Raw genomic sequence first — 25,678 nt, forward strand, 5'->3', positions numbered from 1 at the left:
CCTTAGAGTAGCTATTATAAAAGTCTACGTTTTTACTCTAAATGAGCCAAACACTAAAGAATCTACTGGCTTGTTCCTCCCCTCTTCTCCGTGGCTAAGGCCCTCTCACAGAAATAACAAAAGATTAGAAGGAGAAAGTGTCACAAAATGTCAGCATGAGCAATGTTTTCCGATCAAGTCAGGTGTTTATATGTGAATACATCTGTGGCTTTTTCAGAGAAATATCTTTCTGCTTTTGGGCTGACTTTGCAAATAAGGCACTCAAATTACTAGACAGCAGCCTCCACATGAAAACAGAAACCATGTGAAACTGTAGTGATTACTAAATACAGATGTAGTATTAGGTTATTCTCATTATTAGAAAAATCTGATAGTAAATAGCTTATATATTATTACTTCTTGCTTCAAAATGCAGTAATTTTAGATGTAAAAGTTACCCGTCATTGATGAAAAGTCTGGACTACATTAACATTAAATAAAGCATTTATTGTGATTTTTTCCCCTGTGACATAAGGTCATTTATTTTTCCCAGCTCTCCAAATGATACGGTTGCCGAACCTCTTTCAGCTGGTCTTGCCTGAAAATAATGATAAAGATTAAAGATATTAGAAACAGATAAATATACAGGCCTAATTAAACCCCTGAATTCATCATATTAAAAAAAAAACCCTCACTCTAAGTAAATAAACAACAGAAAGCAAATGGAAACACGACCTCACTAAGGAAAGTGGCCTGTCTTAATCATATTACCTGTGAATCATGGTATTTCCATCCTATCATGTAGTAGATCTGATATGTGGCAGGCACGGAACCATCCTCATTTCTGTACATTTCTATAAATACAAAGAGGGGTTAAAGTCTGAAAAAATGCAAGTAGGAAAAAAATCTGCTCCATAAATGTCATGTCCTCCAAAGAGAAATGAATACTGGAATACTTATGGGATTCTGAGAAAGCCTCGTGTGCAAAACCCCCAACACCGAGAAGCTGACAGTAAAGAAACAGTAAGGGCCGTTGGGAATATGTAGCCACAGGATCTGTGTTGTGAAAGGAAAGACAAGAAATCCGATGGGGCATTAACAGGAAAGGGAAATGCAGTTTTAGGGGACAGAGATGACAGGGCACAAGTTCACCAGTGGGGCCTGGGCGGCAACGATGCTCAGCTCCCTCACCTCCATACACGGCCGCCGCCGCCAGCATCGTGTCCCGGTGCAGGAGGGCTTTTCTGTTCCAGGCACAGTTACTCTCACCCATACCTAGAAATTACACTAGAGGCAGTTTGAGATAATACAGCCAACACCCTGAGCAGCTCAATACCACAGATTTAATCTTATTTCATCCAATAGTATACTCGCCCCCATTCTCCAAGAGTCATGTAAAATAACCCAGATAATCTCGTTTTGCTCTCAGATCATAGCTCGTGACTCTAAGGCAAAAACTGCTTGAAGCTTCTGGATATTAGACAAGTGAAAAAGTCAGATTTCAGGAGGCAAGGCCCAGAAGCACGCTTTACTTGACAGCAGGAGTCTACAAGCCAGGTGGGCAAAGCAAGGTGACTGCCCTTCAGGCGAGCCATCAGCAGTTGGCAAGTGCCTTTCTAACGATGCCACATATTAAGCCACTTTTAGCTGCTCTTCAGAGGAGGACAGGACATTGGTACAATGCCTCCCTCCTTCTAAGCTATAAATTTAAGTGTGAGCGTGTAACTCGGAAGAGGGTTCTGAGACTCACTAGATAGTACCAAAACTCCAATGTGTTTTCAGATTTTACATTTTACTGATCCAGATTAGCAAACAATTGTGTGCATTCTCTTCAGGGGCACTTTTCTTAATGTTTTAAAATTTATTTTTAATTTAGTTACTTCAAGTGATAGCTAAAAGCTAGGATTAAGCTACTCTGTTGTTCACTAAAAATTAGTGTTGTATATTTGATGTTTTTAAATGCATAGTCAAATGAAATTACTTTGAAAGGCCACATTTTAGGCTAGTTTGGAAAATTCAAACAAGTCCGAAAGTAAAAATCCTTTACAGTTATTCTCTATATATGACATGATCAAAAATCAGTTCCTTAGTTTTGTTTTTCTACTTTCACAAAACACACCAACAGACTTCCCAATGTCAGTGTTCTTTAGTGGTTTAAAAATAATAATCTCCCAAGTTTTTAATCAAGTTTAAAACAATCAACAAATTAGCTGTGATAAGTAAGTCTTCTTCTCTCCCATCCCAGAAGGTTCCTATCATTCCCTAAAATAATGAGTCTCTGGTACTGGCAGCAATGGCCCACATGCTATGAGTGAAACAGCCCCGATTCATGAAGAACAAAAGACACACAAACTAGTAGGTGAATCATCATGAAGGAATCATTATGAAGGTAGGGGTGCCATGCAGCAGCTAGATGACCTGGGATCAATCGCCCTGGGTCCTCAAGGTGGCCAGACCAGATGATGTCTAAAGGCTCCCAATGCAAACACTTTAGACCCATCACATGATCTAACTTAAACTCATTCTCCCACACAGTGCGTATCAGCTGCATCAGGAGGCAGAGACGAACTGGGGACTCGTAGGAAGGGCTTACTGCTGGAGGGGGCGTTTTCACTCTGCTCAACTTCCCGTCACCGTGACTGGCTTACACAACACACTTACACAGGTGACACCATGGAAACAGGCTTAATTTTTTTAATGTAAATACTTAATACACTAGAAATTCTAAAATGTCTTCTAAATAATGAGAATTGGGGTATATTAATTAAGATTAGGCAAAATGCTCTTTCTGATAGAGAAATTCAAGAGCACAACCGTACAGCAGCTGGTAACTCGGCTGCTCGGGAAGCCCGCCCTTCCCTCGCAAGGGAAGCGCGTGGCCACGTGGGACTTCTTGGGGAAACAGCGTGGGGCGGCGCAGAGGCTGGACTTTGGGGTCATAATTCCAGTTCTGGCGCTCACATAACCTGGGGCCAAGTCATTTAAGCTCTTTTAAACTCAGTTTTATCATCTTCAAAATGGAAAGATGAAACTTCACAATGCATCCTGCTGGACCCTCACCGGAGACCACCTGGGAAACACACTGGGGACTTCTGACCAGCTCTGGGCTCTGAGACAACAGAAAAACCTGGGAAACAGGTCACTGTTTAAGACTCTCACAGTGTTTTTAAGGTTAAGTTCAACTGCTTATTAAAAAAAAAACCTACTTTATTATGGTTTACTAAGAACAATACTGAGTATTGTCTAAAAAAATTATAACTGAACTTACCTTAAAACTACTGTGAAAGCCTCCAAAACTTTTCATGCATTCATCAGCTGATATGCATCTTGTTTTGTAAAATTAGGCCAACATTCTGGACTTTTTTCTGTGAATTAATAATAATGGCAGCTTAAATGAGAAACACCAAAACAATCAAGAAAAAAGTGCAACACAGTGCAAAATATTAAAGGCCAGTTTGAAGGCAACACCTTCTTCCAGTCTGCCAGGAGCACACCTGCAGTCTGCCATGCTCCTCCCCTCCTGCATTCATCCCTCGATCACTCTTCTTCCCAAGTCAGCTGCCTCTGACCTTTTCAGGATAGAGGGTCTGAGATCTCAGGGGCTGAGTCAGGCAGCTGCACCGGGCTTCAATCCTGGCTCCATCACTTATAAATACATCACTTGGGCAAGTTACTTCTCTCTGTGCCTCAATTTCCGAGTGCATAACAGGAGAGGTTAACCACACTAGCTAGTCTTACCTTCCTCACAGACATGCCTCATAAACAATGTTGGAGGGTGAGCTTTCTCACACATCAAACTGATTGTCCATCCTCTGCACAAATTTCTCCCACCAGACTGCAGACCTCACCTGACTAGAGTCTCAAAAAGCTTCTGATGGACCATCCTGCGTTGTTTCCCACCATCTTCCCCTTCTACACATTGAAGCACTGAATTACTGTCCACTTTCTTATTAGGTAAATGAAGGTAATGTGTATCCTCTTGAGTCTCCATGATTTTACACAGGCCTTTCCCTTGGCTGGGAATGCAATGCCCCAATCCCCCAAAAGGTGCGCCCACAAACTCATTTTAGCTTAGGTGCCGCCTCTTCTGCAAAAGCATCCTTGATTCCCTAAAGCAGATTTAGGGATTTTTCCTTGTGTTTCTCCCTGCACTTTAAAAAGTGATTATCTCACTTTACAGTAAAAGCATATGTCTGTCTATGTCTGTGTGTCTCTTTCTCTACTAGAGCTCAAGCTCCCTAAGATCAGGAACAGAGAATTCCCAACACTGGCTCAGTGGCTGGCACATGGTAGATGCTCAGTAAATGGTAAGTGAATGAATATAAAATCAACCAGTTAATGTTTTTATTAACTTTGTTAAATACCACTTTTACAAGTTATCTTTAGACAATTCCTCTTAATTCTCTTAAGGATAAGAGACATTAAAGACTAAAACACATGATTTGTGTAAAAGGCTTTACAGTAAAAATAAGAGAAAGCCTCTTGAAGGTAAATATCAGGCCAGTTCCTCAAAATGTATGATTTATTAAAACCCTTGGGGGAGGGGGGTGTTGTCAACTGGGAAGGGGCATGAGGCAACCTGCTAGGAGCTGGAAGTGTTCTGGTCAGTGGTTTAGGCAGTGGTTAGAAATACAAGCAGCTGTACAGTTAAGATTAGTGCATTTTACTGAGCATCTCTGCCAACTTCAGTGGGAAAAAAGGGCACAACAACCAAGTATGTAGTAGGACTCTGGATTCAAAAGTATGACTCAAATGGAGTCTAAAAATTCCTTAATGTGTCTTACCTTGTAAATCTTCCATCAGTTCAAACATTCCAGGATAGTTTACTTGAATTTCATCAGTGTCCTATTTAAAAACAAAAAAGAATATTCACTTGGCATTCACACAAAAAAATTCCTGACTGGAATGAGGCTGTAGAGATTCCCAGACCAATCTCTCATGATAAACAGGAATCTTCTTTGTTATTTTTCACAGATGTCATCTGGCTTATGCTTGATGTGTGAAGATTTCAAATTACAGAATAAATGTTTGCCATTCTAAGAGTAGTCTTCTTAAAATTCCAACAACTGGTTCCTATTCCTTGAGAATAACACAGAATAAGTCTATTCTGTACTCTGCAGACGAATACTCTTTTCTTCAAGTCTTTGAAAACTATTCCAGGACACCTACAGTTTTTTAGGGGAGGGATTAGGCTTCTAGACAAAATTTATAGATCCTTACACATTGTGACTCCATTTTTCTGTACACCGCCAATATCAATCTCCTCTCAAAATGTGGCACCTAGAACTGAGCCAAATAGGGCCATCTCCCAAGATGCTTTCACTCTACTCCCAGCGATGCAGTGCTGGCTCGTTTAGGAGACAGCACACGGCTGGCCCACACACAGTTTATTTCTCAAATGAACTGCTGAGCAATGATGCCCCACCCTTTCTGAAGTTTGACACAGGAGTTCACTGTTGGGACAGTGGCAGGGACCACTGATGCTCCCCAAATATCCAGGTACTCCGTGGCACTTGGCAACCCCAGACATTTCTTCTGGCAAAGAAAAGTGAGGTGGAGGCAAAGTAATAAAGAGCTGGTGAGCCTCTTCCAGGCCGACTCTGCTGCAGGGAGCTTAGAGGATACAAGGGCCAGATGGAGCTGAGCTGCCCAACCAGCGTGGCTGTGATGTGATAAAAATCTTGTGTTAACCACTAAGATGCAGGAGTTTGTCTATATAGGAAACTAGCCCTGAATACAGGACACTTACTTTTTTTTTCAAGTTCGCTATTAAAATGCTGCATGTATCTCAAACTTTACTTTATTGGCACTAACCACTTTCGAAGTATCTAGATCTTTTTGTATTCTGTAGCTTTATCTAATATGTTAACTATACATCCCAATTTTGGACTTATAATATTGCACAGAATCAAGTACAAAATCCTAAATAACACTTATCAAAACATCCATTCTAATTCCTAAAGAAACACAAAACAAAATAACCAATTACCTTTTTTTAACCTTAGAGATACAAAATCTAAGCATAAGCAGGAGCTCACATACACAGTTTTTTGTTTTAATTTTATTTTATTGAGTTATAGTCAGTTTACAATGTTGTGTCAATTTCCAGTGTTAGAGCACGATTTTTCAGTTATACGTGAACATACATATATTCATTGTCACATTCTTTTTCACCGTGAGCTACCACAAGATCTTGTATATATTTCCCTGTGCTATACAATATAATTTTCTTTATATATTCTATATATGCCTGTCAGTATCTACAAATTTTGAACTCCCAGTCTGTCCCTTTCCACCCTCCCAACCCCCTGGCAACTGCAAGTTTGTATTCTGTGTCTATGAGTCTGTTTCTGTTTTGTATTTATGTTCATTTGTCTTTTTCTTTTCTTTCCTTTTTTTTTTTTTAAGATTCCACATATGAGCAGTCTCATTTGGTATCTGTCCACATACACTGTTGATGGAGCATATGAATTAATGCTACCTTACAGAGAGAAACTTGACTCTATCTGTCAAAATCTGAAATGCGTAGATTCTTTGACTCAGAAATTCCATTGCTAGAAATTGACCTGACAGATGTGCCAAGATTATGTGAAAGAAAATTCATTGCAACACTGTTTGAAAAAGTATTAAAAAAAAAAATCAAATGTTTTGAGAAACCTCCATATTGTTTTCCATGGTGGCTGCACCAATTTGCATTCCCACCAACAGTGTACAAGGGTTCCCTCTTCTCCACATTCTTGCCAACATTTGCTATTTGTGTTCTTTTTGATGATGGCCATTCTGACAGGTGTGAGACGGTGTCTCACTGTGATTTTGATTTGCATTTCCTTGATATTGGTGATGTTGAGCAACTTTTCATGTCCATGTGGGCCATCTGCATTTCCTCTTTTGGAAAAATGTCTGTTCAGTTCTTCTGCCCATATTGTAAATGGGTTGTTTGTTTGCTTTTTAATTGAAGTACAGTTGACTTAAAATGTATTAATTTCTGGTGTACAGCATGGCTGGACTTGGAGGGCATTATGCTAAGTGAAATAAGTCAGACAAAGCCAAATACTATGGTAAGATACCACTTACATGTGGAATCTAAAAAAATACAACAAACTAGTAACAAGACACAGATGTAGAGAAGGAACTAATGGTTACCAGTGGAGGGGGAGAGGGGCAAGATGGAGGTGGAGGATTAAGAGGTACAAACTATCAGGTATAAAATAAGCTACAAGGATGGATTGTACAACATGGGCAATATAGCCACTGTTTTATAGTAACTATAAATGGAGTATAACCTTTGAAAACTGTGAATCACTACATTGTATACCTGTAAACATATAATACTGTACATCAATTATACTTCAATTTAAAAATATATTGTAAAATAAATAAATAAAGTTTAAAAAATTTTAAAGAAAGAGATGATGCAGGGTTTTTGGGAGGGTAATGAAAGTGTTCTAAAATGTACCGTGGTGAAGATTGCACAGCTCTTTGGTGAATATACCAAAAACCACTGAACTGTACAAGTGTATGGTATGTGAATGTATCTCAATAAAGTTATTTAAAAAAAAAAACCCAAACAACAAACCAGAACAATCTAAATGCCCATTAACAGAGAACTGGTTAAAGAAATTAAACTATATCTATTTAATGAAATACTACACAGCTGTCAAAAAAGACTGTAGTAGACATACATTTGTAGGGGAAGATCTCCAAGATATGTTATTGACAGGGTGGGGAGGGAAACATGTAGAAAAAAGCAGGAGTATACATATTGTTGCAGGTGTACGTTTCAGTCATATAAATGCATTCTAGTCTACGAGGAAAAACTGTTCTGAAGGAAAACACGAGACAGTTAGCAAAGGTCATCCTCGTGGAGAGGGGTGGGGTGTCCGAAGTCAGGGGAAGGAGACTTCTTTTCACTTTAGACCTGCTCTATTATACTCTCTACATATGGGTTTTTTTTTTCATTTTTTTTTAAAACATATGCAAGGATCATGCACTTTTTAATATGACCATCTCTAGATAGTCCATTCTTTCTGTTACTTTTATATATTAGGAAACTATTTTTAAAAAGAGATCCTAAGATTGAAAACAAAATTCCTTCCAAGCTGACACCTATCTATTAAACAATATCCTCTGAAAACAATTCAATGAAACCAACTAAAAGCATCATCTCCTTCTCAGTCAAAAAGAGTACCACAGCAGCCTTGTCTTATTCAAATTAAAATGGACCATATCTGCAGTTTTCTATTCTATTCTATTCTAAAAGGAAATGAGCTTCATTCAGAATGCCAACTAGCTCTAAAAATAATTCACTAAGAGGGTCATATAAATGTAAATATAATTATATGACATTAATTTAACTTGATTTCACTTTAAAAATAAAAATCCATTGCAGTACAAAAGTAATATATCTAATGTATGCAACATAAACCTGTATAATTGATCATATAAAAGCTGTTTTGCACATGCAATTTTTAAAAAATGAATTAGGATACAATGTTAATATAGCCCTTTAAAGACAATGTATGTCTCACAGTACAAATTTGTACAGATTTATTATTACATTAGCAACTCTCTGTAAACTATAAAGATTATATGCCAATATTTTTGTATTATATTAATGTTTGAGTCATTCTGCTCAATTAAGGAGAATATGGAAGGTATTCTGAATTAATAGATTTCCCAATTAACAGAAATGTAGGTTTTGAAATGTAGTAATGTCAGATTAAACATTTTTAGAAGAAATCTTTCTAAAACGCACAACCTAATTTTACAACCATAGAAAACCTCATGTGGTTAACATAATTTAATTTCTTTTGATGACCGAGGATCGAAGTCTCATCGTTTTCTTAATGGGCAGCAACTTTTGAGTCCCCTAATACCACTCTCTAACCTGGCACTAGTTCAACATCACTCCCCGAACATTTGCACTCCACCTCTCCATGCCACTCCCTCCCCTACTCCCCTCCATTTTTTAGTGGCTTCATGTTCCCAGAGATTCTCTTTTGTTTCATTTCAGTTTGTAACACAGCAATATGACATCCTTTGGATTAACCTGGCTGCTGAAGGGAGTTGGAAGGGGGAAATCGCTGTCTCGCCAGATGACTTCCTGTTGGAAGCCTTGCCTAGAAAGTGTCAGGAGTAGGAGGGAGGAGAGAGTAAGGCAGGAACTAGTACTTACTGAGCATTTATTGTGAAGGTCCAGGCACTTCACATCCTTTTCATTATTTAATCCTAACAGCCACTTGAGGTGAAACATTTGCATGTTTTTTTAAAAAAAAGAATGCTCAGAGAGGTGAAGTAAATCCCCAAACCCCTCTGGCTAGTAAAGGGGGGCAAGGCAAGGATCCAACTGTACGTGTCAGACACCAATGACCTGCACCATCGCTGTACCGTGCTGACTCCTTGTTTTTGCATCCCTGACGCCCTAAGGTCCTCTCTCCAGCTCTAACAGTCCTCTCTCCAGCTCTGAAGGAGGACAGCCCCCGACATGCCTTCTCCAGCCCTGATCTAATCCTAGGCCTCATGGATGCACATCCTCTCACTTCTGCCTCAGGCAGCACCGCCACAGTCAGAGAGCTGGTGCTGGAGGTAGAGCTGCAGATGCTCCCGTCTCTCCCCTTTCCTTTTCATCTGGAGCACTCCCGCCTTACACCTAGCTCTGCAATGAAAAATTCGGATGGAGTAGCACGTCTTAGAAAACAGCCTCCTTATTAGCTGAGGTATGTTTTTTTGAGTTACTTTTTCAGGTAACAAATACTAAAAACTGTACATTCCTACCTTGTGTCAATCATGATAAAAAGAGAGAGAGATTATTTCTGAACTGTGTAATTAATAGGTTACTTGATTCTCTTGATAATTACCACGGTCAGTGTTGTAAAGCCAGCTCTCCCGAGCAGATGTCCTAGGTCACTGACAGCAGTGAAAGGAGAGATGTGTGGAGAAAATCCTCCTTCCCTTTCTGTTTCTGCTAACTGTAAGGAACACCGGAGTTCATAGAGCGTGTCACCTCCAAACATTGCACCAATAAATACTCCATCCGGTTTTAAAACATAATGAATCTGCAATAAATATAAGACAATAAAACTATTCAAAATTGTATACATAAAAATGTTAAAAGAATAAGCATATGGTGTCTAAATCACGATTTTGTGATAACCATTCTTATGTTGTCAAATTAATAACCCGATAATTTAATAAATAACACTTAGGCAACCAACTGTCAGAAAGGCATTGCAGGATAACATTGTACAGACAGAACACTCATTGATAGTGCTAATATCTATAAAATATATTGTATGTCTTCAAATTTTCTAATAGTAGACAGAACTTACTTTTATAATTAGAAAAATATTGAAAGAAAAAAATTTTAAAGTGTGGTCAATTGCAAGTATCACAACCCTGCCTGTATCTGTGCTCTTTGAAATGTCACTTTGTAACAACCCCCATTAAGAGATGGAGCCTAACTCCCACTCCTTGAATCCAGGCTAGCCTTGTGACTTGCTCTGGCCAAAAGAATGCAGAGCAAGTGACAGTGTGTCAGTGTCAGGTCCAGGTCGCCATGGTCCTGCTGCTTCCACCTGTTCTCTGGGAGCCCTGTCTGGCTACCACCTATGAACAAGCCTGAGCTGGTCTGGTGAAGGATGAGAGGTTAGGGGAGCAGAGATTAGCCAGGTGTCCCAGCTGAAGCCATCCTTGACAACTCCAAGACCATCCACCAGCAGATTAGACACATGGGTGAACCAAGTCAGACCCAGAAGAACTTCCTAACTGAGATTAGCCCAAATTTCCAATTCACAAAGTTGTGAGCTAAGTAAATTGCTGTTTTAAACCATGAAGTTGAGGTGACTTGTTATGCAGAACAAGTCTGCACGGTTGTGGAGAAATCATTATGATTCACAACATTAATCTAGTAATACTTTAGTTAAATATTAATATTAACATATTAATTAATCTAGTAACACAAAGAATTAAGGAGAAATAAACAACTTATTTTTCAGCTTTAACACAAAAATGTTTCATTGATAACTTAAGCAAAACAGTAGCCAGAATGAATTTCAGAATCATGTTTCCTCAATGTCTCTTAGAACTACAATCTGTAACTAGTTTTGACTCTATTCTCAACAGTGAGGAGTTACAAGACAGGGTGAATTCTGAAGTAAATCAGAACCCAAATCACAGTAGGCTCTTCTAACTGAAGTATTCATCTTGAATTTATATTTAATATATTATGAAACAATTACAAAACAGTATATAAGCAAACTGTCCATTTCTTTTTCCTTCTGCTCTTTTAGTGGTACTGCCTTCTCTTGCCACCAAATTCTAATAACAAGTAGCTTAAATTCAGCCCTCAGCTCTCTGTAGCTTCTCTCTACCTCAGAGGGCTTCTCAGTTCCCACAGATTTCACAAGGTTGATTTTCCAACCTTGAGCCTGGACAGAATCCGTGAATGCTAAACTCATCTACTTCCTGTGCCATGGATGTTTGTCTCTTGGCAAACTCATTCCCCACCTTCCCCTGGCATATTCAATACACACACAACAATTATTCTCAAACCAACTCCCCTTCCCAATTGCCATATTTCTGTTAATGACCATTTTCTATTCCCTGTATCTGATCATTACCTTTCTTTCCTCTACTTTGACTAATTACTCTCCAGAGTCAAACCTTTTAGGCAAGCTTTGACTCCTGCCTGTCTTCACTCTCTAGCTCTAACCAGCTACCAAACTGTTCGTTCTTATTTTGCAGTGTCCTAAGTATCTCTCTCTTCCTTTTAACTCCTACCATTGCTACTGAGGGTTAGTTTACCTCGCACCTGGACCACTGAGACACTATCTCTTCAATTTAACCAATTTCTGGCATTAGTTTTCTAACCAGCAAAATGAAGCTATCTTGCAGAGTTATTTAACACACATATGAAACAGAGCACAGTGACTGGCAAATAGTATATGTTTAAGATACTGGTAGTTATGATCCTGCCTACCAGCTTTTTAATCATGTCACTTTCCTCTTCAAAATTCTCCAGTGGCTCTGAATTGCATAAAGAATAAACTCCAAATTCCTTAATTTGTCACCCAAATCCTCCTAATTCTGGTACCTATATACCTCATTTATGCCCAGCACTACACTAATCCTCCAACAGGCTTCCTCTTTGTCCTTTATGCTTCCGAGTCTCTTATGCCATCTCTCCTGTGACCCTTCCTGGAATGCATTCCCACTGCAAATCTGACCTACTCTTTGAGGCCCTGTTCAAAAAATTCCTTCCTCTTGAAGCTTTCCTAGACACTCCAAGCCACAATGATCTCCTTCCCTTCTCTGAACACAATGCTTCTTATCCATCCCTCACCTGTCTGCTGATAAATATCAATCAACAACCAGAAACTGACACAACATTGTAACTTACTGTACTTCAATAAAAATACATTTAAAAAGTAAAATAAAATAAACCATTTCAGGGAATCACATTCAATATCTTGTAGTAATCTATGGTGAAGAATATGAGAACGAATGTATGTATGTTCCCATGTAACGGCAGTATTGTGCTGTACACCAGAAATTGACACAGCATTGTAAACTGACTGTACTTCAATAAAAATACATTAAAAAATTAAATTAAATACCAATCAACACACATTTACTGGCAACTGTCTAAGTATACAGCGTGGGGAAGATACAAATAGGAACAAATAGGTTCCTACCCACAAAAAATTTATAGGCACTTAAGGAAGAAAAGAAAGTCACACAGAAAATGTCTTGTTATAGCAATACTATTTTACACAAGTTTTAAATATTTATGAAAACTTCTGTACCATAATTAGATTTCCTGACTTCCCCAGGGGGCAAGAAGTCATCCATATATCTTAGCACACCAAAGGGCACCAAGTATATCCAGCCCACAAAAGATAATTAAATCCTTGATTTGCTTCTATTTCCAATAGTCAAAAATGTAAAACAGAAAACATCTGTAAGTCTTGTATAAAAAAAGAAACATCTATAAGTTGCTAATAATAAATAAAATAACACCGGCTATTAGAATCAACACTAAGGTTCTTACCTGTTCAAGTGCCCTAGGAAGGTCATTCACCCAGTGCAAACTAAAAGAAGAAAATATATACTTGTTTTAGCTTAATTCATATAATCCAATAGTATAAGCTGCACTAATATAATGATAAGCCACAAAAAAAGGTATAAATCTTCAAGTCTGAAGATGCATATCAAGTCACTGACTATTTTCATACAAGTTTTAAAACAAAAAAATATTCTTAGGGGGAACCTTCCTCCTGTCACAGGAGAAAATATGACAGTGTATCACTGTGCTGATATGATTATCTGTCCAATTATTCTTCACTGAATAAAGTAAAAGTTAATTTTCACAAAGAAGACATACAAATGGCCAACAGGTACATGAAAAGATGCTCAACATCACTAATCATTAGGAAAACCACAATGAGATATCACCTTATACCTAGTAGGATGTCTATTACCAAAAAGACAGGAGATGACAAAGGCTGATGAGGAGAAAAGGGAGTCCTTGTACACTTCTGGTGGGAATGTACACTAGTACAGTTGCCATAGAACACACTATGAAGGGTCTTCAAAAAAATTAAAAACTGAACTACCATGTGATCCAGCAATCCCATACCTGGGTATTTGTCTGCAGAAAATGAAGTAATTATCTCAAAGAAATATCTATACGCCCAGGTTCATAGCAGCATTATTCACAGTAGCCAAGGTATGGAAACAATCCAAGGACAAACACACACACACACACACACACACAGAGGAATATTATTCAGCCATAAAAAGAAGGAAATTCTGCCTTTTGGATCAGTATGGATGGACCTGGAGGGCATTATGCTGAGTGAAATAAGTCAGACAAAGAAAGAAAAACACTGTATATTCTCACTTTACGCAGAATCTAAAAAAGCCAAACACACAGAAACAGAGTAGAATGGTGGCTGCCAGGGGCAGAGGGAGATGGGGAGATGTTGGTCAAAGGATACAAACTCCCAGCTACAGGATAAACAAGGTCTGGGGATCTAATGCACAGCACAGTTTCTATAATTAACAATACTGTATCATATAATTGAAGGTTTTTATGAGAGTGGATCTTAAATGTTATTACCATACACATACGCAAAAAAAAAAAAATCACAATTATGTGAAGGGATGAAAATTGTTAACTAAACTTACTGTAGTAATCATTTTGCAATATATAGATGTACGTGACCATCATGTGGTACACCTTAAACTTGCATGTTATATATTATCTCGACAAAGCTGGGGAAAAAATAAGGTAGAAATCATTCCTATCTGGCATCTCATTTAAACAGTGCTGTTCTGAAAACTTATTTGAAGTAATAAAAATAAACACCTGATAACATATTCAAGGAAGTTCACCAACTAAATCAAACAATTAAGCTAGAGATATATAGGATTCTAAGTCTTACTTTTGTAGGAAAAAACAAAAACAAACCAAAACTTCATCAGCAGACATAATTTTCCCAAGGCGAACAGTATTATTCACCAAAAATAACTCAATGAGTTTTCTAATAAATAACATCCCATATTTTTTAAGATCATAAAAAAATGCAGAAATCCAGAGTTCCATATACTTACAACTTAATTAAATAAACGTCCTGCCTTTTCTCTTGATCCAATTTACCCTCTCCCAGCGCGTGGTGTTATGGGCTAATTCCAACAAGAATTAGTCTCTGCAGAGTCTGGTCACACTCTCCTGGTAAAGTCAGCCTCTTCTGCTGGCTTCCAGGACAGCAATGAAGACCCATTTCAAACCCTGCTATGTTAAGCTCACATTTATCTTTCACAACACTTTCTAACAATTAGTTGATACTTTAAAAATTAAGGTCACATTGTAAACTCTATCATACGTATGGGGACACTGAAAGTGACAGAACTACAGCAGTTACCTGCAAACAGCAAGCAGATACGCTGAAGTTAAAACTTGGGTTCTGACTCCCTGCCCAGGGCTCCTTCCCTTAGACATTCTGTAATGTTTTTCACTTCACAATATAATCTGAAAACTTTTTAAAATTTGTTCAGCACACCTCAAAAAGGGAAAAAATTACAAACTCACTAAAGAAAACAGCAAGGGTGACCAACTCTCCCAGTTTGCTAGGGACTGAGGAGTTTCCTGGGACATGGGCCCTTCAGGGCTAACCCTGGTAAAGCCTGGGCAAACCATGATGACAAGTCACCCTAAAAACAGCCACCAAAGAAAGGGTTGTACTGAGCATGTTGAATCTTTGAAAGAAAATACAACTATGATAGTAAGACAGGAGAAATAAGCCACCACAGAGAATAATTCATTTTCTCTATTAAACACTGAGTTCTTTGAGGACAGGATCCCTCATTTCTGTATTCCCCAAAGCCATCAAGCTCAGTGCCGTGTACATTATAATCTAGTCTATGAATACTTATAATACACGTTAGTGTAATAAATGTGGAGGGACATGGTAGGAAGCACAAAGGTTACTTTTTAAAGTAACCCCAAGGACTACAGCCAAATTAAAGTTGAAGGAAATACTGGCTTTTCCTTATTTGCCAGAATGAGTTTATAAGGGCACTCTAACAGATACATTTTGGAGTCAGTATGCCTTTCCAAATTCCCATCCCCATAAACATGTAAGCAAGTTACATCGGGGAGGAAAACCCTTCTATCACAAATGAACTTTAGCAAATTGAGGAAAGTTGGGGAAAAAAAAGTTGAGGTACTATACCATATTATCTCCACTAGGGAGCATATGTTCTGCAATTCTTTACCAGAGAAAAGTTTATAGCTTACAAACCAAGAAAACTGGTTAGTGACTTTAAAAAAAAGTTATTAAGAATTTACACACACACCAAAAAAAGAAATTTACACCATCACCTATTTTCTTTAACTCATAAGATTAAAACTTTATAGCATAAGCTATCTATTTTTAAAATTTTTTAAAAGTATGAATGGATTACCAACCTTAAACTGCTAACCACCAGGTCAAATGTATTTTCTCTGAAGGGAAGAAATTCTTCATCAGCTAAAACACTGACAGTAGGAATTTCCGTTTCTAAAATATTTTTCTAAAGGTTAAAAAATGAAAGTTCAAAAACACTCATATAACATCTCAATTATTAACATAACCATTGTTAGTTAAATTTAAGTCAATGTTACATTTTTCTGGCAGTTTCTAGTCCTTCCAAATAATAAAAATTAAAAATTTAAAGAGAAAGCACTAAAAAAAATTTCTTAAATGACACTTAAGACCACCCAGAAAAAACGGTTAGCTGGTTGGAAAAGCACAAACAGGATACCACCTCACACTAAAACAAATCTCAGAAAGCTAGGCGTTCCAGTGGAATAACTGAAGCCATAAAAGTCCTAGGTGAAAATATGGGTGAACACTTTTATACTCTTAGACAAAAATGCCTAAGTAAACATGACTCAAAAACCAGAGACTATAAAGGGAAAGACTGTTATACTTGGTAAAATAACCAAAACTTCTAAAAAGCAATAAACAATGTAAACAACACATTTGGGGAAATATTTACAAAACAGATGTAGAAAAATTAAAATCCCTAACAAAACAAGTTCTTACAAACCACCTAGAATAAGAATACAACAATGTTAACGTAGATAAAGGGCCAGGGTACAGAAACATCACAAAATTACTTACAAAATTCACAAATTTAAAAATACCAATAACCAAATATCAATAGCCAAAAGATAGCAACAGCTATTTGGTTGCTCTAGTAGTCAAAGAAATACACTCATGTATAACTGAAAAACTGTGCTCTACACTGGAATTTGACACATTATAAAATGACTATAACTCAGTAAAAACTGTTAAAAACAAAAAAGAAATACAAATAAAAACAATGAAATTCTACTTTCTGCCCATTAGGTTGATAAAGACAAAATAACTGGCCCAGTGTTGCCAAAAAGAATAAAAGAGTGCTTTCATTTCATATTGCTGCTCAGTCTTTCTAAGGGCAGTCTGGAGATGTATGTTAAGAATTCAAAGATGAAAATCAATGAATCCATATATTCTACTATTAGGAATTTATTCCCAGGGAGAAAATAAATCAAACACACAAAATTGCTTTATATAAGGATGTTCATCACAGTATCAGTTATTGAGAAGCTAGAAATCTAACTGTGTTTTAAGAGAAATGTAGCTAAGTAAATGATGAAATATTCACACACTGGAATACTATATAGCCATATATATATAAGTATATGTGTGAATACACCATTCACTGATATAAAAGAATGGTATTCTGTGACAAATACGACAAGTTACCATACATTGTTTGTATAAAACCGTGTTGGGGAGATAGTTATATGTCTACAAAGGTGGAGAACAAAATGTCACCAGTGGTTGCCTCTGAGCACTGGGACTAGGGGTGATTTTTCCTTTCCTTTTATATTTCCTGTATTGTTTAATTCTTCATTGTGTGTGTTATACATATAAAATTAGCTTAATCATGAAAACAAGCTAGTTTCATTTTGAAGGAAATAAAAATAAAGAAGTAAAGAACTAAAATCCAAACCAAGAGATCAGAAACCAATAGCAATAAAAAGCTACCTACCAAAGCATTTTCTGCAATGTCTGTTTGGAAAAACTTTCCAACAGTTTCCTACAATGGAATAAAGATCATCAGATGATATAAAACAAACACACAAAAAGCCCAGTAATACATAAAACAACTGTTGCTAAAGGAAAAAGTGTTAATTACAGATTAATATTCAGCTTTGTAACGGTATTTTTCTGCATACAGTCAGTATGGTACACAAATACCTTTAATAACACATATTAAATTACATAGAATTAAATAGATACAGCTGACCATACATGTAATGTATTTAATAAAACAGAAAACACAGGTGTAAATAATCAACATCCTGAATTTATTCTACTGGGTTAAAGCTTATGTGTTAACTTTTCCATGGCGTAATATGCCAAGAGCTGGTCCCCGCTCTTGTACCACAGAAGATCTGGTTTTCCTACCGTTTAAATGCTCATTCAAAGAGCTTACAAAGAGTAAAGACTTAACAAACACAGATGCCTGGGAGGGCCTAAGTGGTTTCATTTTCCCTCTCTCTTCCTTCCAAAAGGAAAGGGTACCATGGTACCCCTTTCCCAGATTACCACTTTCCACTGTCCTCTCTTTTCTCCAGGATCCTGCCTCCTCCATCACCATCTCTACCAATCTCCATCTTCTGGGTCTCTTTCCCTCACCTTACAATTGGCATCAGCCTTCCAATATTGAAAATCTCCTCTTTATATTTCCTGTATTATTTAATTCTTTCTTCTGTGTGATATATATATATAATCAGGAAAACAAGCTAATTTCACTTCGTGTTATTTGTAATCCACAACTCTACTTCTCACCATCTTTCCCCTCAATTCCCAGTGATCCACCTCCACTTTCTAACACTATAAAGAATACTTGTAACCTAATCACTACTTACAATAGTCTGTCTGCTCTGAGTCCTACTTCACTTGGCCTCTTTGAAGCTCAGCACTATTGATGGTCTCCTAGAAATTTCGTCAATACTTTCTACTCTGGTTTCCCATCTTCATTAGAGACGCCAATCCTCTCCACTTCACCTACACCCCCTTCATAAAGAATGTCCCTGCCCGCAACTTGGAAAGGTTACCCTACCACAAAACCCTAGTATTATTTGGCCACTGCTGATGACCTGAGGGCAACTGGTATACAGGTAAATGTTTAACTATAGACAGAAAGGAAGGAACAAAGGAAGAAAGGAAGGAAGGAAGGAAGGAAGGGAGGGAGGGAGGGAGTGAGGGAGGGAGGGAGGGAGAGGAAGGAAGGAAGGGAGGGAGGGAGGAAGGAAGCAAGGAAGTAAGGGAGGAAGGAAGATGCCCTGAGCCATAGTGTTTGCCTCTTCCCACAGTGAACTACAACCATGGTGGATTCCACACTATCAACATGCTGCTGTTTACAGCAGAATTGGGAAGAGATGTGCACAGCAGACTCTCATGAGCCGGCTCCAGCACACCAGGGCGAGGGGTGAAGTTAGGTGAGTCATACTATCTATCCCTGTCTCTCACTTGAAAATTTCAACTAAAAGACTTGGAGAAAGGACAGCAGTTCCCAGAGCTGGAGAAGCATGTAGACTTCGGGCTGCAGGCAGAGGTGTGCCGGCAAGTGTTTAATAACTGGTTTTTGGTGGGGGACTGCTCTGTAGCATCTGCCAACTTCCATAGTGTAAAACTCCCACCGTGGCTGATTTTAAGCTATTGATAAATGACGTCACTGAACACAGAATTGGGAAGGGATGCTAACAACCAGCACTTGTGAGCCGTGAGCTGGTAGGAGCCAGCTTCAGTGCACAATGGGTGTTGGGTTCTCACACTGGGCGCTCACACTGATGAACACCAGGGACAGTCTGCAGGGGAAAAAACAAAGAAAGAAGGCAGTGTGCAGATCTACGTAATCCCAAAGAGCACGTGAACAGGAGGGCCTTCGTTCTGATGCTTCAAAGTTCCCATCCCTGTAAGGCCTGGATGTACTTCCAGATCCTTGTGTGACATAAGAGTCTCTAATAAATGTCCTAGTATTTAAACTAACTTCAGTGTACTTCTGCTTCTTATAATCAAATACCTTATTAAGACACTTTCCATCTTACTCTTCCTGGCATCTTTGTTGGCTCCTCTTTCTCCCACCCCAAACACAATTATGAAATGTTCCTTTCTATATTCTTGCCCCAGACAGCTTCCCTATTCCATCAGTTCTGTGAGTTCTCCTGGTCTCCGCATCCACCCCTTCCTTTATATTCTGCTGCCTCCACAGGGAGAGATGCCTGCACCTGCCGTTAACCCAGCTTTCTAAGTGGTCTGTTTCTCTATCCTCTACCTTCTTCAATCTTTCCTGCATACCATCCCCAAAATAATCTTCCTTAAACATCATTGTATCATACCCTACAGCTTTCTACCTCGGCTTACCTCCTGCCATGAAATTCAGATTCTTTCACTCCCAGGGCAGATTTTGTGCTCTTTCAGAAGCCTCTGATCAAATGAACTCTGCTGATTTTCCTTTCCCTTGACTCCTGTGCAGTTTAATGACTGCACCATTTCCACAGCATTTACTATGATCAATAACAGTGTTTTGGGAGGCTCACATATGCCCCTCCTACTGCCCTGGCCCAAGTGCATGTTTTTCTAAGTAGACTTTATTTAGAAATCCCACTTTAATTGTGTCCAGCACAGTGTCCTATATAGAGAGGCTAAAACAATAAATAATTTTTTTGGTCTGAATGACAAAATGAAAAATAAAATGGCATAAGCATTAATAAAGACTATTTATATTAAACTACACAGAAAGGTTTCTAATCAACTGATGATATGAGTATTTTTAATAGCTAAAAAATTAGCTTAATCATATTTTCTAAATGAATGTCACTGTGATTTTTATTGTGAATTACCAAAAATGTTTGAATGAAGTGGGAATAAAGGGCAATGTATCTTACACAGACTTAAAGAAACTATCAGTAGGAACACTATATAAAATGGATTCAAAGGAAAGAAAAAATCATTTAAGAAAAAAATACTTAAGAGCAGACACAAAACAACCATTGGTTCTTTCACTTAAAAAAAACAAATTAGCAATTCTGATAAAATTGAAATATGATACAAATTGAACTGATTAGAAAAGCCTTTCCTTAAAATCAGCCAATTTTATTTCTTAAAGTAAATTAAGTCATCAAGTAAATTTACCTTATTCAAATGTTGTGCTATGTAACCTCTTCCACAACCAACATCCAAAGCAAGGGGGAAATCTCTGAAAAATAGACATATAAGTAATGCTTTGTCCATACAATACAGTCCATAGAACAATTATTAAAAACTAACTTTTCTTAAGTAAAAACATTTTAGGAATCACAACTTTCAAAAAATTTATATCATCTGCCTTTGTGGCCTCACCTTATAAGGTACATTTATCAGAGGACACATTGGACAGAGCAAGCCTATCTGGCCTAACCATTCACAAGACCTCATAAAGTTGCTTCATGATGTGGATTTGAAGAACAGATTCAGTGGGGTTATTTTAATTTGACAACATACTTAGATAAAGTATGAAAAGAAGTTAATGTAAATTAACATGAAACTATTTGGCATACTCATCAGAAACTTACTACTCATCCCTGTTTCTCAAATTTGTTGAGGCAGCAGATGACTTAGAAATCATCATATGAAATACCATGAAATATAACATGATAAACTAAAAACCAAAGAAAACATCAATAATAACAATCTTTTACTGAAATCTTACCAGCTTCAAAGCAGTGTGCTAAGCATTCAGAGTTAAGTAAGTCAATCAACTAGTAAGCAGCAGTCAGAACCTGAATTCAGTCAGCTTGAATCCTGAACCAGAACTATTATCCCCTATGCTATGCTGTCGCCTCTAAATATATCATGTCATACTAAATCATACACACATCAAACTGCAGGTTTAAGAAAAAATCTGTAGCAAAAAAATTTTAATTGTATCCATTAAGAACATTTTTCCTATTTGAACTAAGAGTCCCTTTTCAATGCCTGTTAAATATCTGTTGGAGAACCACTGGTAAGAGAACCACTAATGTACCTTATGCCCTCTATTTTGATTGTGAACACAGGTATTGTGGCAGGGTGAAGCACCCGGCTCTGCAATCACAAAGACATGAGATAGAATTCTGGGCCTGAAACTTATTAGCTCTGTGACCATAGACAAGTGCTTGAATCTTGCTTGATCTGTTTCCCTATCTGTAAAATGGGAAAGTTACTATCTTCCTTAGGGCTGGTATAATAATTTTACGATATGCATTTAAAGTATTTAGCATAGAACAAATGCTCAACAATAGTTAGGAGTTACTATTATCACTGATTCTAACAGTATTAAGTGAGCCTCAGATACCACAAATAAGACATTTAATAATCTGTTGGGTTAGTTTTTAAAAATCAACATTAGATCAGTGTCAACAATATAAATTACTCTTTCTAATGATAGAACACTAGTGTAAGGACACTTTAGACTGGTATTTTTAATAATTTAATTCCAAAGAGTTACTGTTATTTTAAGGCATACTTTTAGTCAAATTCACAGGTCTCTCCAAAGACCTGTGTTTTGCTCAGTACTATGATATAAAAAGGTTGTAAAATCCAAACTGACTTAAAAAATTTGGTATTTCATTTATTAAATCACAAATGGCCTAAAATCTAAGCAAATGAATGACTACAGTGTAGATAATTAGCTATTTTACATATTTTTAAAATAACAAAACTAATGAAACAGATGAAATGAGGGTGATTATTTGCAACAATGAAGCATTTTTTTAACTTTATGAAATTAATTCACCCCAAAACTCTTTTAAGTAGCCAGCACACCTAAAATATAATTAAAGAATTTTTAATTATACAAAATTCTTTTTTTAAGACAAATGTAATAAATTCATCCCATACTGGTCCAATTTCATGGATGTCTTTCACACAAAAGAGCACAAAAAGCGATTTGCTAACATTACAGAGCAATTATATGGCAAAGCCATTATTTAACTGGTTCCTGCCACCTGACTGTAGCTCGAACCTGTCAAGCTTTTGTTATGCCTAATATACAGCAAGGAATTCATCCAGGATTTAATAATACTTGATGAAAGTATTCTTTTCTCAAATCTACCTCTATACAATTGTCATAGAACCCTTATTGCTATTAATGATACATTAGATAAAATAGCCAGTCATATAACCTGATTGTGGGACAAATATAGGCAGACTCTCTCTTTCACTTAGATGGTTAACAAATTCTGTTATTAATTTTAAACTTTTAAAGCTAGGCTTAGTAAATCTTAAAATTCACAGCTCAATTCTTTATACCTATTTTTGGAGAAATCTATCCACTATTTGCTTTTGGCCAAATCAAGTGGAACAGTCATTCAGGCTTGGAGAGAAGCTGAGTTGTGCTTCCATTCATTCTTTTTTTAGGCAACAATGAAGAGAAGATCTGCTCTCCCAGACATAAAAAAGGAGAAACCTAAGAGTGATTAAAAACACTAATCTTAGTAATAAACTCTTCTAGATTCTGCCATTCCAGATATCAAGCCCTCAGCACTTAATTTCCAGTCGCCAGCCAAAAATTAATTGTGTTTTATTACGACTATCATCACTTACCTGGCTACATCATATACACGGTCGGCGATCCGACTTCCAACCTGACAGATTATAAGAGGCAGTGATGTACAAAAGTTAAAGATGAGTTGGTTCAACAGAGAAAACACTTTTTCCAGTATTCAGCAATCCATTGGTTACTTATGTTTCAACAGATTAAGTACTTCCCTTTATCCTTTTTTTTAATTTGGCCCCACCAACTTTCTTTTCAAATTCTGAATAGGAACATCATAAATTAAAATATCCAAGGAAACATACTGAGAACAATTAGTTCGTAAGTCAATTTAAGAAAAGTAGGACTAAATACTATATACATGACTTTTTATTTCACGCGCTATAAGGTCGTACGGACTGAAAGCAACAGGAACATAACAAGCATATTTTTGTTCAGATATTAGCTTGAGGTATATGAAAGTGAAAAATTAGTAGGGGATTATTACAGATCAATGTATAAATGAACACTTAATAAAAATTCTTTTATTTGATAACTACTAACACATTTCGTGGAATTCCTAAATGAGTAAACAACTTTTCTGAGCAACATCTGCAAATGAGAAGTCAGTCAAATCCGAAGAAACCTCTTCCTGAAACCCACCCCAACTGAAAAGAGGTCATAAGGCAGGTGCCTCCCTTTGCTGGGCTACCTTCTTCTGATAGGAATAAAGATGTGGGAGCCTAATACCCCAACGTTTCACTCATTCCCTTACAAATATCCCAGTTTCTATTAGGACTTGCAAGTTCAGAACATAGGTGTGTTTTCTTTTGCAGAGGAAGAAGGGCAAGGGAGGAGGTACAGCAGAAATCTTTTCCCAGGGGAGTCCACTTTGTACATCATTCCTAACATGAATACTTTAGGTTATTTTTAAAAACTCTCATAGACTTTATCTCATTTACTCTAGTCCTGCACATTAGTGAGGCCTCAGTCAAGATTTAATCCAGGTGCTTTTGTTGGAGAAGAGTGGCTAGGAATTCATATTTTCTAAGTACATGCCATCGTGAACCCTGAGAACAGAGAGTCAATCATCCGATCAGGCCAGGACTTGCACAGAGCTCTGCCTAAAGGAGGAGCTCAATAAATGCTGCATTGGCTTGAAAGAGCTCATTATAGTTGACCAGTTTTGGTCCATCCCTAAAGAAACATTTACTTAGGCCTGAGCTCGGTGCTTCCTGTCCAGAGCATAGAAACCCCCTCAAGTCCCTAGTCTACCTGGGCAGAGAAGAGGTCTCTCACACCGGCACAGTCAAACTAGAGATCTTAATTTACCTTAATGAATCTTCCTAAAACATGAGCCAGATCCTACCACTGCAATGCTTGAAACAATTCAATAGCCTCATGTTCCTCTAGTCATGTTGGCCAATAGAAAAACAATGAGAGCCACACATGCAATTTAAAAATTCTTCTAGCAGCCATTTAAAAAAGAGTAAAGAAATTAATTTCAACATATTTTAACCCAATGTATCAAAAATATAATTTCAACATGTAATCAATATAAAAAGATATTAATGAAATACTTTACATCCTTTTTTCATATGAAGTCACTGACATTCAGTGTCTTTTACAATCACTGCACATCTCAAAGGGGCATTTCAAGTGCTCAATAGCTATATGTGGTCAGAAATTACCATATGGAATGGATAGCTCAGAGAAATAAGAAAATCCAAAGCCCTTATCCATTAAGGCCCTAATAACCTTGGCCCTCCCTGGCTTTCTCTCCCACTCTCTTCTTCACTGGAGGCCTCAACAAGGTCCCTTTGGCCTCTGGGCTTATTTTTTCCTTTGCTCAAGGCTTTTCCCCCCAGATGTCAGCTTGGCTAATTCCTCATCATGCCGTCTGTCTGATTGGCCTTCCCTCCACCGCAGTCACTTTACCACTTTACTTTAACCCCTCGCCTTACTTCTTTAGCCGAAATCACGTTTTTTGTTCACAGTCTGTCTCGTCTCCCACAATAATTAAATCTCACTAGGGCAGCGGTCTAACTTTGCCCTGATAATACCTGTAACTCAAGCAAAATCTGCCGAGGGAGGGAATCAATGAACAGCCCAAAGAAATACCGGCGCCCGGCCCCTGCGTGACTCCAGCGAGGCCCACCCAGGCAGCGAGGCTGCACAAGGTCACACGGCGACGTGAGGGCGGTCTGGGCCTGGCCGCAGCTCCCGCTGCCCTCCCCGCCGAACGGCGGCCTCACCTCCTCCTTCAGGTAGTCAAACTTCATCGGCTCGGGCTGCCGGGCCGCCCAGTTCTTCTGTTTCCTCTTCAAATCCCGATCGAAGATGTTTAGGGCTCTGGGCGAGGCGCTGCCCGGGGAAGAGACGCCGGAAGCCACCTTCCTGAGGCCCAGGTTCTTCACAGGGAACGCCGCCGCAGGAGGTGGCCACCACCAGGGCAGGAGCCGGGTCAGCCGCAGCATCTCTAGCAGCAACGCCACTAGCCAGCCAGTTTATAGTGCGCATGCGCCGCGGCTTCGGCGCAGACTCAGGAGAGCTTCCCAGAAGGCAAGCGGAAGTAGTTTGACCCAGTTCGCGTGCCGTAACCGCA

General features: G+C 38.1%; 1 protein-coding gene across 3 annotated transcripts; it reads right to left on the reverse strand.

The window, feature by feature from the left end:
• Positions 1-465: 465 nt before the first annotated feature.
• Positions 466-25,675, reverse strand: NDUFAF5 (NADH:ubiquinone oxidoreductase complex assembly factor 5). Of its 3 annotated transcripts, none has more exons than XM_006189273.2 (11): positions 25,329-25,675; positions 23,145-23,185; positions 20,715-20,778; positions 17,563-17,610; positions 15,950-16,053; positions 13,028-13,067; positions 9,837-10,034; positions 4,764-4,824; positions 1,171-1,254; positions 751-833; positions 466-577 (listed from the first exon to the last, which is right to left on the reverse strand). In XM_006189273.2, the coding sequence occupies exons 1-11, from the start codon at positions 25,548-25,550 to the stop codon at positions 485-487; spliced, it is 1,038 nt and encodes a 345-aa protein (XP_006189335.1). In that variant the 5' UTR covers positions 25,551-25,675; the 3' UTR covers positions 466-484. The 3 variants fall into 3 exon arrangements, 2 of the variants coding, with proteins under 2 accessions (XP_006189335.1, XP_014418574.1); XR_004313101.1 differs by lacking the exon at positions 466-577 and adding an exon at positions 3,248-3,344 and having other exon boundaries at positions 783-833; XM_014563088.2 differs by lacking the exons at positions 466-577; positions 751-833 and adding an exon at positions 3,248-3,344 and having other exon boundaries at positions 1,123-1,254.
• Positions 25,676-25,678: the final 3 nt, after the last annotated feature.

The sequence above is a fragment of the Camelus ferus genome, chromosome 19 (assembly GCF_009834535.1).
Source record: "Camelus ferus isolate YT-003-E chromosome 19, BCGSAC_Cfer_1.0, whole genome shotgun sequence".
Lineage (NCBI taxonomy): Eukaryota > Metazoa > Chordata > Mammalia > Artiodactyla > Camelidae > Camelus > Camelus ferus.